Source organism: Oryctolagus cuniculus, chromosome 1 (genome assembly GCF_964237555.1).
Source record: "Oryctolagus cuniculus chromosome 1, mOryCun1.1, whole genome shotgun sequence".
NCBI lineage: Eukaryota > Metazoa > Chordata > Mammalia > Lagomorpha > Leporidae > Oryctolagus > Oryctolagus cuniculus.
Window position 1 is genome coordinate 94,142,553 of NC_091432.1, and position 20,030 is coordinate 94,162,582.

Sequence of the window (20,030 nt, forward strand, 5' to 3'; positions counted from 1 at the left end):
TTTGGGTGACCTGTTCCTGCCCTGGTGAACCCCTAGGAACTGGCAAAGTTAGTGACTGGTTCTTGTTTTGTCACCAGAGGCCGGGGGGGACCGTGTCACATGGCGCAAGGCACTCTATGTCTCTATGTTTCTTAGGACCACCAGGGTATGAACATCAGAGGCCTGGGGACCCCACGTTTCTCACAGCTGTAGCTGAGGCCAATCCTGTTCCTGAGACTCGGGGGCCACACAGTTTACTAAATATAACACACACACAGGGGCCAGTGAGATCTATGCTTAAAAACGCACCTCTCTACTTAAGTGTACTGTTCCCTTTTCTTAAAATCTCGAAAGTAGGGGGACCAGCACTGTTATAGTGGGTAAAGCTGATCCTGCAGCACCAGCATTCCATATGGGTATCAGATTGTGTCCCGGCTGCTCTACTTCTAATCCAGCTCCCTGTTAAGGTGCCTGGGAAAGCAGTGGAGGATGGCCCAAGTGCTCTGGCCCCTCAGCCATGTGGGAGACCTGGAAGAAGCTCCTGGCTCCTGACTTCAGCCTGGCTAAGCATTGGCTGTTGTGGGTGAGCCAGCAGATGGAAGACTTCTCTGTCTCTCCCTCTCTTGCTCTCCAACTCCACCTTTCAAATAAATAAATCTTTAAAAAAAAAAAAATTCTCCTGTGTAGATGTTGATGTGTACATCTTTATGACAAAAGCTGCAGAGGTGTCCTTTAAGACAAAGCGTTGACTCAATTCCAGTAGCTAAATGCATAAATGATTCATATTGCTACTTGTAAAGTTACTGTTTGCTTTTTTCTTTTTGGCTAAGAGTGAGGTTAAAGCATTTAGCAGGAAAGAGCTAACTTGCAATGAGGGTTAGCTTTAATGTCTTAGGGAATTTACACAAATAATCCAACAACACTTGTTAAAAATATTTGCACTGGGGCTAGGGTTGTGGCATAGCAGGTAAAGCTGCTGCCTACGATGCTGACATCCGATATGGGCACCAGTTCGAGTCCTGGCTGCTCCACTTCTGATCCAGTTCCCTGCTAATGTGCCTGTGAAAACAGCGAAAGATGACCGAGCTGCTTGGGTACCTGCACCACGTGAGAAACTCAATAGACGCTCCTGGCTTCAGCCTGGCCCAGCCCTGGCTGTAGCAGCCATTTGGGGAATGAACCAGCATATGGAAGACCTTTCACTGCCTCTCCTCTATTACTCTACGTTTCAAATAAATAAATCTTTTTAAAAAATTTTGTACTAGGTTGATATAAGTAAAATAAAAGTTGTGAATGGACTTGTCAACTACTCTTCATAGTTTTCCACATGAGTAGGCCTCTGGTTCTGAAACTTCTTTAAGGAAATTGTACATGTCTGCAGTTAGCTCTTATTCTCAACAGCTATTGGGTTTTTCTCAAATCGCAACAATACTCATCATAATAGCAAAACACCACACTACTATTCTGTTCCCATCAGTGTCTAAGCAATGTCTTGTTCCAGGTACTTTCAATGTCCTAACGTGGGAGTCACTGTATTTACTGCTTATTCCCAGGAATTAAAATTGTTTTAAAACAGCTTTTTTTTTTTAATTTAAAAACTTATGTGTTTGAGAGGCAGAGACAGAGAGCGAGCGAGCACTCCCATCCCACAGCTTCTTCCCCAAACAACCTGGTAGGCCAGGGCCAGGCCAGTCAAAGCCACGAGCCAGGGACTCAATCCAGGTGTCCCACATGGATGGCAAGAATCCAACTACTTGACCCATCACTACTGCTCCCCAGAGCCTGCAGTCAGGATTCAAAACTGGTACTCTGACTTGCAATGTGAGTGTCCTAACCAGTGCTGTAACCTGTAGGCCAAACACCTGCCCAGGCACCCTGGTCCCTGCTTGGCAGCTACGGATTCCAACACCCGCACAAAGGCCTCCAGGGAAGAGGCGGCCACCCTCACGGCTCGGTCAGCAATTCTCAACTTCAGTTACACATTAGAATCACCTGAACATGCTCTAATGCTCTTTCCCTGCACCCCCAGAGCTAAGTGGTCTCGAGTGGGGCCCAAATCAGTAGTTTTTAACATTTCAGGTAGTACTAAAGTGCTGCCTAACTCAACACTGCTCTAAAGCTTCTTTAAGTTCTAAATTTTATAACTTGGGGATCAGCTCTGTGGTGTAGTGGGGAAAGCCACCACCTGCAGTGCTGGCATCCCATAAGGGCACAGGTTTGAGTTCCAGCTGCTCCACTTCCGATCCAGCTCTCTTCTATGGCCTGGGAAAGCAGAAGATGGCCCAAGTCCCTGGCCCCTGCACCCATGTGGGAGACACCGAGGAGGATCCTGGCTCTGGTTCAGCGTAGCTCCAGCCATTGCAGCCATCTGGGGAGTGTACCAGCGGATGGAAGACTTCTCTCTCTCCCTACCTATGCCTCTCTATAACTCTCTGCCTTTCAAATATGAACCCTTAACAATTATAAAGTTAAAATATGGGGCCAGCATGTGGCATAGTGAGTTAAGCTGCTGTCTCCAGCACTGGGATCCCATATGGGTGCTGGTTCGAGTCCCGCCTGTTCCACTTCCAATCCACCTCCTTTTTTTTTTTTTTTTTTTTTTTTTTGACAGGCAGAGTAGACAGTGAGAGAGAGATAGAGAGAGAAAAGTCTTCCTTTGCTGTTTGTTCACCCTCCAATGGCCACTGCGCTGAGGCCGGTGCACCACACTGATCCAATGGCAGGAGCCAGGTGCTTATCCTGGTCTCCCATGGGGTGCAAGGCCCAAGGACCTGGGCCATCCTCCACTGCATTCCCTGGCCACAGCAGAGAGCTGGCCTGGAAGAGGGGCAACCGGGACAGAATCCGGCGCCCCGACCGGGACTAGAACCCGGTGTGCTGGCGTCCACCTCCCTTCTAATGTGCCTGGGAAAGCAGAAGGTGACACAAAAGCTTGGGCCCCTGCACCCATGTGGAGACCCAGATGAAGCTCCTGGCTCCTTGCTTCAGTCTGGACCAGTCCGGGTCATTAAGGCCATTTGGGGAGTAAACCAGTAGACAGAAGATTTCTCTCTGCCTCTACCTTTCAAATAAGTAAATAAACATTTAAAAAAAATTTTTAAAAGTTAACATATGATAATATGGGGCACACATTGTGGAGCAGCAGGTTAAGTTCCCTCTTAAGACCCCCACATCCCAAACAGGAACACCAATCTAAGTCTGGGAAGCTCTACTTCTGATCTAGCTTCTTGCTAATGAGCCTGGGAAGGTAGTGGATGATGGCCCAAGTACTTGGGGCCCTGCTACCCATTTGGGAGACTGGATGGAGCTCCTGGCTCCTGTGTTCAGCCCTAACTGTTGTGATTATTCAGGGAGTGAACTGGAGGATGGAAGATCTCTATCCCATCCATCATCCCTACCCCCATTACTGTGCCTATCAAACACGTAGATAAATATATCCTAAAAAAAAAAAAAAAAGTGATGTAACTATCAGATGATAATCTGTAGGATTCAAGGCACCATTTCACTTGCAAGAAACCCTGAAGCACTGGGTCTTATAGAGGACCTAATTTTAGTGCAGGCACTGCCCCACCCACATCGGTCCAAAGATAAGGAAGCTGATAAATGTGGCACTCTGCTCCCAGCTCTTGGGATCTATTTCCTCCTGTCTTTTGTCCCTGGGTCCTCTTCGGATGGTGCTTGGCCTGCTGAGCCCTGCAGGCTGTGACTGCTACACTAATGGGTGGCCAGGCATCTTGCTCTGACTGGGCCAGCCATCCTTTGCTCCCACCTGCCATACCTAGTCCATCTCCAAGACTACCAGGCAGGCCCACACCCAGGGAACAGGAATGAAGTCCGGCCACGGCATCCGCTGCACTAGTCACATCCCAGTCCCCAAGGCTCTTCAGCCACCCCCTGCGCCCTTCCACATCAGGGGCCTCACGGCACCCCTTCTCGGTGTCACCTTTCCTTCCTCCTTTCATGTCCGCCTCCTGCAGGCTCAGAAGCCACAGGCCTGAACCACAGCGGGCTGAGGCCAGCACTGCGGGCAGGGAACCCTGACCACAGGTGGTCTGCACTGGGGCAAGACGCTCTCTGAGCCTCTTACCCCCACCATCCCCTTCCCCTCACCCCTGTGGGCACCAGGGTCTTTTCTGGATTAAGGGGCTTTTTCAAAAAGAAGACAAAACAGTCCTCCCTGACCACAAAGTGAAAGGCCCGGGTGTGTGTGGCTGACAGCCAAGGCTGGTGGACAACACTCACACTGTCTTCCTGCCTGCACAGGACCCAGGGAGGTGACAGCGAGTGGAATGAGCAAGGCCCTGAAGGAGCAGACATCCTAGTTGGAGAGGCTGACAGGTACTGTATCACACGGTCAGAAATCACACAGCCCTTGGGAGTCTGGAGCCCCCAGCTAACAGCAGTTAAGTCGTTAGCCAGGCAAAGGCAAAGCTGGGGAGGGCTCTGGAAGAGTTGGGGGGCTGGCACTGTGGCATAGTAGGTTAATCCTCTGCCTGCGGCGCTGGCATACCATATGGGCGCCGGTTCTAGTCCCGGCTACTCCACTTCCAATCCAACTCTCTGCTATGGCCTGGGAAAGCAGTAGAAGATGGCTCATGTCCTTAGGTCCCTGCGCCGGCATGGGAGACCCAGAGGAAGCTCCTGGCTTTTGGATCTGCCCAGCTCTGGCCATTGCAGCCATTTGGAGAGTGAACCAATGAATGGAACACCTCTCTCTCTGTAACTATACCTCTCAAATAAATAAATCTTAAAAAAAAAAAAAAAAAAAAAAAAAGATAAAGAAGAAGAACAGGATACACAAATTGAGAAATCGAGAACAGGATATGCAAAGGCCCCATGGCAGGGGAAAAAAAAAAAAAAAAAAACCAGAAACAGGAGAGTTAAAAAAGGCCCGTGCCTTATTTAGTTCTGAAGTTCATGCCTGTGCTTTCATGCTTTCTCTTTTATCCCAGTAGATAGATGACTCTCCAGGTTCCCCGAGAAAGCTGTAATACTGTTATCAGCTCTTTTACAGAAGGCAGGCACAGGAAGACCAAGTACTTGCCCAAGTTCAAACATCAGCAAGGCAACTTCTTTTCTCTTTGCTATTTTCCCTGAAATACAACATAATCCACATACTAGCAGTGGGGAAGCCACTAAAACTAATGACTCAAATTCAGTGTGTTAACCACTTCTTCCTCCGCAGGTAACACACTGCAACTATCACTTTTTTTTTTAAGATTTTATTTTATTTAAAAGAGTTAGAGAGAGAGGTAGAGACTGAGAGAGAGGTCTTCTATCCGCTGGGTCACTCCTTAGATGGCCTCAATGGCCGGAGCTGCGCCGATCCGAAGCCAGGAGCCAGGAGCTTCTTCCGGGTCTCCCACCAGGCCATAGCAGAGAGCTGGATCGGAAGTGGACAGCAGAGACTAGAACCAACGCCCATATGGGATGCCGGCGCTTCAGGCCAAGGCTTTAACCCGCTGCACCACAGCAACTATCACTTTACAACCTGCTTTCATGGCACACAGATGTGACCATAATGAAATGTTTCACAAGAAAGGGTTAGTTCCCATTTTAAGAAACCATGCCTACGTGGTTAAGCTTCAGTTACACACACACACAAAAAATGCTTGGAAGAAGTACTTTGTCCTTTAAAAAGAAAAACGTATGTATTTCTGTTTACACTGCAGAATGCCTGAATCAAGCTAATTAATATGTGGATTACTTCACGTATTGTTTGTTTTCAGAACTCCAGCAATTTTCCAATATAAAATACATTAACTGCAGACACTAGACAGCACAGCAGGTTCTTGAGGGAGTACTCCAATGATTTTTTTTTAAAACAATACTTAGGGGACCAGCACTGTGGCGCAGTAGGGTAAGCTTCCACCAACAGTGCTGGCATCCCATCCCATATGGATTCCAGCTCACGTTCTGGTTGCTGCATTTCTGATCCAGCTCTCTGCTGTGGCCTGCGAAAGCTGTAGAAGATGGCCCAAGTCCTTGGGCCCCTGCACCCGCTTGAGAGACCTGGAAGAAGCTCCTGGCTTCAGATCAGCCCAACTCCAGCCATTGCTGCCATTTAGGGAGTGAACCAGCAGATGGAAGATCTTTCTCCCCTCTCTGTCTGTAACTCTATCTTTCAAATAAATAAATAAAATCTTAAAAAAAAAAATTAGGTGTATGTTCCAAAATCTCCACAAGAACCATATACTACTTTTATAATCTCAAAAAATTAATAAAAGCACACAGTTAACAAAAACTCCAATTGATAAAAATGGGTAAAAGACTTGAATAGACATTCTCTAAGGAAGACATAATAATTACATGAAAGAATGTTCGGCATCATTAGTCAAAGAAATGTGAATCAAAACCATCAAGTAAATGTATCTCACACACATTAGGATGGCCGGAATCAAAGTCGCATAGCAGGCTGTGGGGAGGATGTGGAGAAATCAGAACCCTGGCACACCGCTGGTGGGAACACAGAACGGTGTGGCTGCTTCGGAGAGCCGTCTGGCTGCCCATTACACACGGAGACGCCCTGCAACCAGCGGTTTCACTCCTCGGTACACCCAAGAAAAATCAAAGTACACGTCCACACAAAACTTCGGACAGGAATGGTTACAGCGACACTACTCAGAACGCCAAAAGGTGGGAACAACCCGGATGCACAGTGAGATGCATGGGTAAACCGAACGTGGCATGTCCACATGATGGAACGGTGTCGGGCTACCGCAGGAAAGGAGGTACCGAGAGCACCATGTTTGCTGCAAGACGCCAGGTCGAAGGACCACACGCAAGTGCAGGACAGGTAGTTCCAGAGATGGAACGTACACTCACGGCTGGGTAGGGCTTAGCAGATGCGGGGCACGAGCAAACGGCGGTGATAAAAGGCCCAGCATTTCTTCCAAGGCAATGAAAATGTCCTAGAATTTGGCCGCACTTCCATGAACTGTATGGCATATGAGGCCGTTCTCGGTTGCTCTAACAAAATGCTCATGCAAAAGAGGTTTAGCTAGCTGAGTTTTGGAGGTCTAAGAGCGTGGGACCAGCACCTGCTCAGCCCTGACGAGGCCCCACGGCTGTGTCACATCGCAATGGAGAAAAGGAAAGGCGACTGGTGATACGCAGGGTGGGGGCCAAGCTCGAGGGGTGGCCTCACTTCTGACAACCTGCTCCCGGAGGTGACACCCGCAACCTCAGCACCTCTGCCACACTGGCGTTCACCACACCCAAATCATAGCGCCACAGACCGCCAAAAAAGCTAACAAAAAGTCAACGAGGAAACTTTCTCCATCTAACCCATGAAAAATTTGCCACTCAAAAGCATGAAGACCTAGGTATTTTAAATTTCCAAATACTGTCTGGACTTTTCAATTACTTGCATGTAGAAATGTCACTTTTATATTTTACATAAAAATGATCTATTCAGAAAGGAAGGATGCAGACAAGCAAAACAATGGAAAGTCGAGCTTGTTCACATCCAGGAGCCATCACTGCTTCGTCAGCGCCCTGGACAAGCTCCCTTCCCGAGAACTCTGTCTCTGGGAAAGGCTGTTCCCGGGGAGTCTGTGTGACTCGCCGTGCTGGGCTAGGCCAGCGATTTCAGCCAGGAAGGAAGCAGTCAGGACCAAGCCTGTCAGCTCTCTGTGAAAAAGGAGCATCCAAAGAAAAGCAAGACAACAGAAACCAAGTGCCCAGTATTCAGTCCCACAAGGCAGGGCCCACCCACTGGGCGCCAGAGCCCTCCCAGGCAGCCCTGGAGACCGCGGGAAGCCAGAGTGAGAGCTGCCGCCCTGGCCCTCCGCCAGCTCCTCTCTTGGCCTGTTTTATCTCTACGCCATCTTTCCGTTTCTTCTGCTTTTGAAATGAAAAAGTATAAGAATGCTCCCCAAAGGGTTTTCTCCTCTAGTTCTGCTGCTGTACTGCACTTGGTGCCTGCGATGTCTCGCATGCTCTCTGTTCCTGGGCTTCTCCCACTGTCTCTCCTCCACCCACTATGGCGAGCACACAGACCCATCTCTGGGTCTGTTACCCCCCATCTCTCCTACCTTCTGATGACTACATGTGAACTACTCCCCACAGTAAACACAGCAGCACTTCTTGATCTGAGCTGGGAGCACTTCAGGCTAAGCAGAATCCAAGGGTGGGACAGTGTGTCAGGGCAGCTACAATTCACGGATCTGTCTCCCGGGCTGGGCCACCAGAGGAGTTTAATGCACGAGAAACTGACCCCCACAGGAAGGAAAAAAAAGACCCAGAGAAGGTAACTAAGTTACCAGAATCCATATTTTTGGCTTCTCCTTCCATGGTTTTGAATATCTCAAAACATTTTCTTACATCTTAAGCCTTGTATTTGTTCCTTATGTCCTCTGTAGGTAGCCATGCAACTGCAGTGTAGACACACTGACATTCAGGACACAGGACACGGAAGTGTAGACCCACCCCCACATGTGGGACACAGGACACCACAGTACAGACCCACCCCCACATGGGGGACACAGGACACGGAAGTGTAGACCCCACCCCCATGTGGGAGACACAGGACACCACGGTGTAGACGCACTCCCATGTGGGGGACACAGGACACCGCAGTGTAGACCAACCCCTACATGTAGGACACAGGACACCGTGGTGTAGACACGCCCCCACATAGGGGACACAGGACACCATGGTGTAGACACCCCCCCATATGTGGGACACAGGACTCTGCAGTGTAGATGGACCCCCATAGGGGGGACACAGGATGCCACAGTATAGACCCACCCCCACATGGGGGACACAGGACACTGCTGCTTTCGAGCTACTGCACTGGGGCATCGACATCAGGGCCTGGAATGTTCTCTGTGGCACTGCACGGCCGACTCCTCCCTGTCGTTCAGGACTTGGCTCAGGTGACCCAGCGGCAGAGAGGTTTCCCCAACTAACACATCTGAACCTTTTCTCCAGCCGTTCTCCACCATGCTATCCTGTTATGAAGATATGTCTTAATCTGGCTTCTCTATTTCTTGGAGAGGAAGAGAGAGACTGAGAAAGAGCACTCCCACTCCCATTTGCTGGTTCATTCCCCAAACGCTTGCAATGGTTTGGGAGAGTGGGGATGGTGGTCCCTGGCTTCAGCCCTTTCAAGAACTCAATCAATGTCTCCCATTAGGGTGGGAGCCATCACCTCTGCCCCCCAGGTAATGTCTGCATTACCAGAAAGCTGGTGTCAGGAATTGGAGCTGACATTTGAACCCAGGTATTCCAACGGGGGACATGGGCATCCTAAGCGCTACCTTAACCACTAAGCCAAATGTCTGCCCCTAATTCTTAAATCATGATTTAAAAGCATCTCTAGTGGGTCACCTCCTTGTAGTCTGATCTCTCCCCACGGATACAAACTTCCTGGGAGCAGAGGTTTACCTGTCTTATGTGCCACATCACGCCTTGTACCTAAATCAACAAGCCAAGCAGGCAGTCCAGACGTCGGTTCCCTAAGTAGGACTACCCTACCCTACATTCCTTAAGACAAAATCTGATGACATTAGGTTACCAGCAATTTTTGAATGCCAAGCTCACAAACACGAGTTGACCGCAATGACTGTGTCCAAGCAGCTGAAACAATTCTCTAAGTATGAACGATTCTTTCACAGTAGGCAGGGAAATTCTTACCTGCATCAAATCTCTAGTTAAAAACCAGTAGCAGCATCTCTGTCCCTGTCTACCTAACACCATCTGCACCTGAAGCAACCAGGCAAACCATCGGCTCCCGTCTGAGAACAGCGTACAGCCTCACAGCAAGTTTTCATCTAGTATTGCTTTCAAATATTTTATCCAACATAAACAGAAGCAGATAGTATGAAACTTGGAATTGTATATCTTGTAAATTTCTTTTCCACTTCAGTAAGACTTTTATATTTCAACTGGCAATAACTGCGGATAAAAACGATTTGGGTACATCACTCCCAAATGAACACTCCTCCCTCCCGCAGAAATCTAAGCCTCACCCAGGTCCACCTGCTCAACACCACTGTGGTCCCTACCATATCTGTGGCTAAAACCAGCTCTACAGGGGTAACCAAAGTGACTGGGTCCAGGATGGATCACCAACCCAAAGGCAATCATTTATGGATGAAAAACACACAGAACTAGGAGTTTTAGAGTTGGCTTAGTACAAGTTATGTCCAAGAAAATAGCTTCGAACTGGATGGTGGTAACCTGACCCTCTCAGATTCCTCTTTCTTAGAAAAACTGTGTGATCAAAGAGAAGGCTCGGGTGTCCTGCCACCCAGGTAGGAAATATAGGTGTAGCTTCTGGCTCCTGGCTTCAGCCTGACCCAGTTCTGCATGTTGTGGCCATCTGGGGAATGAACCAGCAGATGGAAAAAAAAAAAAACTCTCTGCCTTTCAAATAAGTCCACAAAAAAAAGTAGAAGAGTTACATATAGTTCAATGGTACAACTGTAGAGTAACCTCATTCCCTGTTTCTTTGACTTCAGTACCTATATTACTTTATAAATAAAGAAAAACGGGGGCTGGCACTGTGGTGTAGCAGGTAAAGCCAATGCCTGCAGTGCCAGCATCCCATATAGGTACCGGTTTAAGTCCTGGATGCTCCATTTCCAATCCAGCTCTCTGCTATGGCCTGGGAAAGCAGCAGAAGATGGCCCAAGTCCTTGGGCCCCTGCACTCCCGTGGGAGACCTGGAAGAAGCTCCTGGCTCCTGATCAGCACAGCTTCAGCTGTTGTGGCCAACTGGGGAGTGAACCAGCGGGTGGAAGACACCTCCCTCCCTCTCTCTCTCTCCCTCTCCTTCTCTTTCTGTGTAACTCTGCCTTTCAAATAAATAAATAAATATATCTTTTAAAAAATAAAGAAAAATGGCTAGATAGGAGCATGGATCAATGTATGTCTTTAAAATATATACAGATGCTCCTCATTTTACAATGGGATCATATCCCAATGACCCCCATCTTAAATTGAAAATATCCTACAGTGAAAATGCATTTAGGGATGGGTGCTACAGTACAGCAGGTTAAGACAAAGCTAAGAATGTCCACATCCCACTGAATGCCAGTTGTCAGTCTGAGTCCTGGCTCCTCCACTTCTAATCCAGCTTCTTGCCAACATACCTGGGGAAGATGGCCCAAGTCCTTGGGCCCTGCCTCCCAGGTGGGAGACTTGGACAGTGTTCCAGACTCCTGGCTTTGGTCTGGCTCAGCCCTGGCCGTCGCTGACATTGGGGCAGTGAATCACCAAATGGAAGGTGTGTGTGTGTGTGTGTATGTGTGTCAGTCTCCCACTCTCTCTGTTGCTCTGCTTTGCCAACAAGTAAGTAAATAAATCTTCAAAGAAAATGCATTTTATACGCTTCGCCTATAGAGAACACCAGAGCCAAGCAACACCATACACTGTAGATTCCTGGTGGTCTCCCCTCGGGTCCTGTGCTGACTGCAAGCTGTAGCCATGGCCACTGCCCACATCATAAGAAAGGACTGTACCACATGTTGGCAGCTTGAGAAAAGATCAAAGATCGAAATTTGAAGTACGATTTCTACTGAATGCAAATTGCTTTGACATCACCGTAAAGTTGAAAACCTTTAAGCCAGGGACCACCTGTATAGTAGTACGCTGATAAGTCTGTTCAAGCAACCAAAAATATACTATTTTACATACCTACTATGTACCAGGCATAGAGTTACCTGTTGAAAGGATAAATCATATTCCTCTCTCAGGAACTTGGATGGAAACCAAAAACATAAGAGAAAAAAGAGGCAGGGAATTGGCACAATGGTTAAGATGCCACTGGGGATGCCTGCATCCCATACTGGGAATATCTGGGTTCAATTCCCAGCTCCACTTCCAATTCCAGCTTCTTGCTAACACAGACCCTAGGAGGCAGCAAATGATGGCTCAAGTACTTGGGTCCTTGTCACCCATGTGGCAGACTCGGATAGGATTTCCTAGGTCTTCATTTTAGCCAGGCCCAGCTGTGGCTGTCGCACACATTTGAGGAATAAACCAGCACAATGGAAGATCCTCTTTCAAATAAATAACATTTTTTAAAAGAGGGAAAGAGGGAAAGAGGGAGACAGGGAGACAGGGAGACAGGGAGAGGGAGAGCAAGGGAAACAGAAACATCTGTGGACTCCAATGCAGCAAGTGCTCTAAGTGACAGCCAGTCAGTCCTCTAAGTAGTATGGCAGACGGCGCCTACTTTTCCCACTAACAGTTATGGAATACACATCGTAATAGAGTCTGCCAAAGAAAGAAGCTATTTTGCTATTGGGATCAGTGCCAAATCAACTGTGCTAAATAAATACCATCAAATAAACTGGTAAACAGTATGTTCAAAACCATGTTTCAACAATTAAAGGCTCCATGTTACAAAAAAAGAAAAAAGTTCATCATTATGTCGTATGAAAATACACACATCCAGTTGTTTTTCATGAGCTTCCAAGGCTCAGGAAATATAAGAATAATAAAGAGTTGTGAGAAGTGCTACATATTGACCTTTAAAAACATTTTTAATAGCCATATTATCTACTTTTAAGATTTATTTATTTGAAAGGAGAGTTGGAGAGCAGGGACAGAGGACAGAGATCTTCCATCTGCTGGTTCATCTCCCAAGTGGCCGCAACAGCCAGGGCTGTGCCAGGCTGACACCAGGAACTTAACTCAGACCAGTGCCCATGTGAGATGTTGGTGCTACAGGTGGAAGCTTAACCTGCCATGCCACAGCGCCAGCCCCAAGAAGTATTTCTTAAAGCTAAGGCCACACTGCAGTTTCAAGAAGTGTGGGGAAGGAATGCACGCTTTAAAATTCAAGAAATTGGGTTTCAAATCCTGAATGCAGCACTTACTGTCCTGTGATCTCGGGTATTCCTTAACCACTCTGAATTTAAAATTTCCTACACATACAACAAAGATGATCCCTACCTCATCATTGTTGGACTGCAAAACATATGAGAAGTATCTTGTAGAAGCTTCCGGCATACAATAAATGATAGCTATTGTTAATACTACTCTTATTTTTACTTTTCTTCTCCTGGGTTTATCCAAAGTTAAAAGTTAAGCAGCACAGAACCGGATTTAGAGGGCCAGCACTGTGGTGTAACAGGAAAAGCCACCGCCTGCAGTGCCAGTATCCCATATGGGTGTTGGTTTGAGACCCGGCTACTCCACTTCTGACCCAGCTCTCTGCTATGGCCTGGGAAAGCAGCAGAAGATGGCCCAAGTCCTTGGGCCCCTGCACCTGCGTGGGAAGACCCCTAGGAAGCTCCTGGCTTCAGATCGGCGCAGCTCCAGCCACTGCAGCCAATTGGGGAGTGAACCAGCAGACAGATGGAAGTTCTCTCTCTGCCTCTCCTTTTCTCTGTATGTAACTCTGTCTGCCTTTCAAATAAATCAATCAATCTTAAAAAAAAAAAAAAAAAGAATGGATTTGGTAAAGGCCATTAGGAAGAGACATCTAATAGGGGCCAATGCCATGGCATAGTAGGGTAAGTCCCTGCCTGTGATGCTGGCATCCCATATGGGTGCTGGTTCAAGTCCCAGCTATTCTACTTCTGATCCAGGTCCCTGCTAATGTACCTGCGAAAGCAGTAGAAGATGGTCCAAGCGCTTGGGCCCCTGTACCCATGTGGGAGACTCAGAGAAAGCTCGTGGCTCCCAACTTTGGATCAGCCCAGCTCCAGTTGTTGCAGCCATTTGGAGAGTAAACCAGCAAACAGAAGACCTCTCTACCTCTCCCTCTCTGTTTATAATTCTGCCTCGCAAATAAATCAGTAAATCTTAAAAAAAAAAATACACAAGACACCTAATAACCTATTAAAATGTTTTCTTTAAAAATTCCTGCCATAACCACCCAATGATAACTGCTATTATAGTTTCAGGTAATCTATCTAGTCTTTTTTCCTCTAGTAAAATTTTTTCTGTAGAAAAACTAAACCTCGCTGGCATAAAAGTGTGTCCTGATTATATTCCACCAGAGGCGAGTAGCAAACGCAGAGCTAATAAAAAGAAAGCAGAGGTCAACTGAGAGTAGGAACCTAGGGGAGCCCTGAGATGCCCCCAAGAATTAAGGACTCCATGAAACTGCACAACAGAATGAATGTACTTAATGCTGCTGGGTCTGAAATATGGGTACAATGATAAACTTCAGGTGATATTTATGACAGTAATACAAAACCAAAAAATCAAAATCTGCAAGTAGTCAGGATTTGGTCCACTGTGTATCCTTAGCAGGGAGAACACGCCAGCACATTAGAGACATTTGCTAAATAATCACAGAATGAAAGCAGAGGAAACAGGTCTAGCAGGATATGTGCTCCTTTTTAATAGCTTCCACACAGTGAACGACGAAGGACAGGGCAGTGGGGAGGCAACCCGAGTAGGGCTTAGGAGAATCACGCCTTGCTGATTTACTACTGCCATGGACAACGTTAGCCTGATGCTTGCATCTTTGCATGCTAGCGACTTCGGAGTGGCATGGAAGGGATCCATTTGTGGCAAAGGACAGGCAAGGGGGAAGGGCCTCACCAACTGTTGCAGCAAGGAAGCAGCATGGAGTCGGACGGACGGCTGACCTGTAAGCAGGTCTCAGAGGCAGCCACGGTGCAGCGAGGCTGCCAGAGCAGACCGGCTGAGAGTGAGCTGTCTCACCAGCAGGGCCCGCACGTGCACGTGTCCCTCCTTCATTCCTATAGGCGGCGCACAAAGCTTCCCGTCTCAAAGTGTGCTCCAAAACTCACAAAGTCCGGTACGTCTGATTTTAGAATTTATTCGCTTAGTCTTTGCTAGACTGAGAAACATTCTGAATGTAATCCTCATATCGACGCCTCTGCCGGACAGCCCTTTGGGGCAGGCAACGGATTCACGGATGAATAATCGTAGCACATGCTCCGGGAGACACACCCTCAGAGTTCACCTGGTTAACACCGGTCTGTGGGCCAACATACATGTCCTTCCCTGGCTGCCAACACTTTATGTATCCCAGACCGATGGAAATCCATTTCTTAAATGTTTTAAAACTCACCTGTTGAATTAGCAGTGGAGTTTTGCAGAGATACAATATTCTTGGTATCTGAAGTCCCTATAAAAATAAAGACACATCTTGTTATGAAAGAACGTTTAATATTGAATAGGAACACTGGCTGGCAATATGTTCCTTTCTGCCCGAGGACGGGTGGGATGGGGGAGGGTAGATTATTATTCTACTTTTGCCACTGTTGCTATGAAACACACCTTGAAGCTGTCAGTAAATCTGGAACTGCATTACTGGATTTTTCAAGACAGAAAACATCTCGCTTATGTAACAAACATTTACATAGTACTTACTATGTGCCAGCCACACGAGTGAGTGTGACAGCTTTGCCAAAACTCACTTGCCCACATGAAGACAGAGAAAATGGCGACAGGTTCTGCTCCTGACTAGTCTGCTCTTCTGAGAGGCGTGGACCAATTCCAGAAGGCCCCTTTCTTCTTCCTGTCTCTCCCCCCACTTTTTCTTTGTAACTTATTTAAGAGGCAGTGAAAGAGACTTGGTCAGGGGGTGGGGAGGGAGGAGAGGAAGAGATAAGGAGAGGGAGCTCTCTCCAGTCCGCCGCTGCACTCTCGAATGCCCAGGCACCCGATCCCCTGCTCCCTCCCTCCCGGATCTGCTTTAGGAGGAAGCTGGAGTTGGAAGGTGGGGACACTGATGCAGGAGCTGCAGGTCGCCCTTCTAGTCGGGTTCTGTCCAGGCCTAGCACCACCACCATCTCTACCTTCATAATGGAGACATGAAGAGCGCAGGATCATCACTGTCAATCGCAAAACGTCTCCGTGTGAGTCTTTTCATTTTTAAACTAGTACTTAAGATTTGGAAAAAAGAGAATCCTGTGGCCTAGCTAAGGGACTTCTGGTTTATTCACCTTCATTCTTGGTACAAAGGAAGACTGAAAAAGAGGGCAAGGGTTTTACTACGTATGTTTCACAAAGACGGACCCTCCCCCACTAAAAGTACAAAGAAAGGCAAGTGGTAACAACTGTGAAGGCACTATCTTTACTGCTTAGGTAAATTTCTTCCTTTTGATAACATGGTAATCCCTTTATCATAGAAGGATACAGTGTAAGATCAAACTTGAAGATCAAGGTCAGGAGACTACACAGAGGTCTTCAGTGGCAGGTATCAAGGAATCGCCAACATTATGAAGCGCTCACCACATGTCAGGCCTTGTGGGGAACATGGCACTGACATTAGCTCCTATCACCCTCCCAACCATTACTCTCACCCAGCAGCAGTTCTGTGGTGACAGGAACTGAGGCCTAGCGAGGGCCAAGTGGCAGAGTCTGGATCTGTGCCAGCCTGTTGGATCCCAAGCCTATGTGTGTGTGAGCGCCAGAACACACCTGCTGATGGCCCACTGTAGAGCGGCTGTTACCCATCTTCCTGCTTGTTGATATCAGCCTCTCAACCCCCAGACCAAGAGGTCATCCTTCGAGTTCTCCTTCCTTCCCACTCAACTGTCCAATCCATTCTCAAGCGAGCAGCCTCAGATGTAGAATCCACCGACCTACAACCACTGTTACCGCACACCATCATTCTTGCCTGGACCACTGCAAAAGCTTCCTGTTTGTGTGAAATGATTTCTTGGTAACCTACAGGAACCTCTGAACACAGCCAGTTCCAAATTACCTCAACTCATAACTTTCCAGTCACAACAATGGATAAAGTCCCTTCTTGCCCTAAGATTGTGCAAGGTTGACGTCTATCTTTCGCCTCCAAGCTTCTCTCTCATCATTGTTCCTTAGAAAACCACAGTCTCTCCTATTGGCTGACTGCTAACTTGTTCATACCATTTCCCCTCCTCCAACTGAGGATATTTATAAAACCATGCAGCAGACAGTGAAGAATATTTTGAAGGCAGAATTTCCACCATGATTTCTTCTCTCCTCTCACAATCTTGTAGACAAGAGCAGTATTGTGAAAATAAAGCATTACCTATTCTTAAGAGCCAACCTCATATAATGTGCTTAGTGTTGAAATGGTTAATGAGTTCCGATTCTGATTTGAAATCAAACATGTATTCACTGTTTTATTTTGAGTAAGATGAGTGTTAAAATAGAGCAAAAAAAAATCTGTGTTAGGAGGGCAAAAGAAATAAAAGGGCCCTCAGCAGTTTCTCTAGTTGGTAATTCACTAGAGAAACAATAAAAAGGTTTACTTTCACAAAGTAACAAACTTCAAAAGAAAAATGAAGACTTCCTGAAATAAATATTGACATAACAGGAGGTAAGGTACATGGGCATCTTACCAACCACTTTCTTACATGACCTCAAAATTAGGTGTGCAAAAAGCCAGTTTTCCATATGCACAATTCAGCAAACAAAAAAAATTAAGCAAAACAAATAAAAAGTGTTATGTGATGCAACCAGATGATTCTAGCAGAAGCAGGTGTCGTGCCTGGACTGGCTGGTTATGCAAAGCGCCTCTTTCTCTCTTGCTAGATAAAACTCATCCAAGTTAAATACACAGCACAAAGAGAGAAGCCATGAAAGACGTGGCTAACTTAAAGCAACTTATTTCTGGTTTACTGACCGCCATCCAGTGTTTCAACTCTTAGAATAGTTGACAAAACAGAATTTACCAAGCCGGTTCCCTGATTCCTGGCCCCATCCAAAACACTCTTTTCAAGTCTCCAAAGGGCCCAAGGCCCGAGGGGGAACAAAAGCGCCTACACGAGTCAAGTCAACATCACTCTGTTGTGACCTTGCCGGCGACGTGGAGGGCTCCCTGCGCCCCTACAGCTGCGGTTTCCAGGCCGCGCAGCTGCCGCGCGCCACCGCTGGGTGCTCTGTCCGGCGAGGTCGGGGGGCGCCGAAGCGCAGGGCCGCGAGCCTCACCTGCGCCAGGAGAGCAGGCACGCGGCCCCCGGCTCCCACCCAGTCCCGCTCGCCCCCGAGCCTAACTTCAAGCGTTAGGACTGCACATCCTTCGCGAGATGCGACACACAATCAGATGATAAAAACGCCGGGGAGACGCCCGAAAAGATCCCTAAGCAACCAGCAGACAACGTCTCCGCACGAGTCGGCGGCAGGCACTACTTGCAATCCACCTGAGCGTTGTTTACGGGGGGGAGCCTGCGATCAACCCCACCCATGGGACCCTAACTTCGGGGAAGCCTGGAGAACCACTCGAGGCCCGGGCTTCGGGTAACTCAACAGGTTGTAGACGCCCCTCCGGAGCTGCGGTCACCACTTCCCGGAAACCCAGAGCGAGGGCCAGAGGCAGACCCGCCCCAGCCTCAGTTTCCTCCCACCTTGTCTTCCTCCTCCCGGTCGGCCCCCGTGCGTCGGCCAGAACTTCACGCACGGGACCCCAACTTGGAAGCCCACTCCCCGGCGGCGCGCTTCCTCTCTGGCCTGGGGGGCTGGCAACCCCGGGGCTCACTCACCCAGCGGGTCTTCGGCGCTCAGGGCGGTCCCCAGCAGCGCCAGCACCTGCAGCGCCCCCAGGAGGAGCACGGCCCAGGCACCTCGCGGGCCCAGTCCCATTGTTCCGAGGGCAGGACGCGGCGGCCTCGTGAGTCCCCAGCCGAGGTGGCGGCGGCAGCGGCGGGGAGAGCGACCTCTCAGCGAGCGCACGGAGCCCGCCGCCCGTCCCTCTGCGGCGACCAAGCCGCTCTTCCCGCCGCCTGCCTCCCGAATGACCAAATAGGGCGCGGGAGCCGGGCCTGGAGGGGGCGCCGCGCGCGGAGCCGGGGCGGGGCCTGAGGCGGGGCCGGCGTGCGGGGCGGGCTTGGCGGGGCCGGGCGCGGCGACTCTCCCCGGGGCCTCGAGAGCAGGAGGCTGTGCGCCGGTAGCTCGGTTGTCTGTGTGCAAGGAAGCGGCGGTTTTGTTGTCGCGGATGAAGGCGAGGCCCGCTGCCGCTCCGGATCCGAGCACGCTGCGCTTCGCCGGGCCCGGAAGGAAGTCTTTGAAGAGTAGTTTTCGAGCGGGGGGCGGGGTGCGTGCAGCGGGGAGGCGGAGCGGGGAGTTGCAGGTGGGGGCGGGAGCCGAGGGGAGTCCGGGAGAAAAGTGGAGCGGCGGCGTTCCCTCTGAGGAGGCCTGGGGGTAGGGGTCTTTCCCCAGCCCCGTGGCCAGCCTGGGGAGGGCAGAGCTGCCGGACACAGTCGTTTTAAGTTGAAACGTAAAGCATGCACGATCTCCATGCCCCAGTTGTATGTCGTCTTCGCCACAGGCTCTCTGGATCGAGATTGGTTCCGTGCAGATTCGTGGAGGGTGATGGGGGCGCGCGCTGCAGGCAGATCGAGGCTGAGTCACGGGGGTCTAACCAGACCCCTTCTCTCCTAAGGTGGCCCAGTTGGAGGCAACAGCCTGTTTGATACAGTTGTTGGCGGATCCCTCTGAAGTGCTTGGAAGCCAGCTCTGCTCACTTGCTGTGCAGTGCTTGTAAGTCAGCACCGTGGGTCCCGCTGGGAACTCGGAAGTGGGCTGTGTCTGATGCTGCAGCAGAGCGACCCGCAGCTGAGGTGGAGGGCAGATGGATCCAGGGCGCTTAAAATCAGGTGAATCCCCACCTGCAGTGCTCTCAATGTTGCAAATCGTTGGCACCTGACCTAGATTTTATTGCAGTAAAGGGCACATTGCAGTTAAGTTCACGAAGCCTTCTTGTGAGTGATTGCACTCTGACCTCTGGCAAATCTGTCGCTGCGGACCTGGGAAGTCCTAGACCAGGGCACTCTGTTCTAAATTGACAGGACCATCTGTGGCTTCCACCAGCCAGCCTGCGGCGCCTTCCCCGCGTTCAAGGTGGACGAACAGCAAGCACCACGCAGTCCAGGCTTTGGTCGGTCTGTTTAATTGAGGAATCTGGAGGCTCCGTGTGCGTCTGCTCGCTGGAAGAGGTGCCTCCAGACGTGTAATGGGAACGTGTGCCGTGGTCTGAATGTTTGCCCCCCTCCCCTAATCCATATGCTGAAACCTAGTCCCCAAGGTGCTGGTACTAAAAGGTGGGGGTCTTGGGAGCTGATTAGGTCACCAGGACTGTCTCAGTAGGAGGAGCTTGAGAAGGCTGGTTCTCCCCTTACACCCGGTGAGCA

At 49.2% G+C, this 20,030-nt stretch overlaps 1 protein-coding gene across 1 annotated transcript in view; it reads right to left on the reverse strand.

Annotated features, from left to right (window-relative positions):
* TMEM123 (transmembrane protein 123) overlaps positions 1–19,254 on the reverse strand; it is a gene marked incomplete at its 5' end in the record, with an annotated part of 51,629 nt that extends 32,375 nt beyond the window's left edge. Inside the window, 2 exons of the mRNA XM_051822414.2 lie at positions 14,984–15,040; positions 18,384–19,254. Coding sequence (XP_051678374.2) covers positions 14,984–15,040; positions 18,384–19,254 — 928 coding nt within the window. The remainder of the gene's footprint in view (positions 1–14,983; positions 15,041–18,383) is intronic.
* Positions 19,255–20,030: the final 776 nt, after the last annotated feature.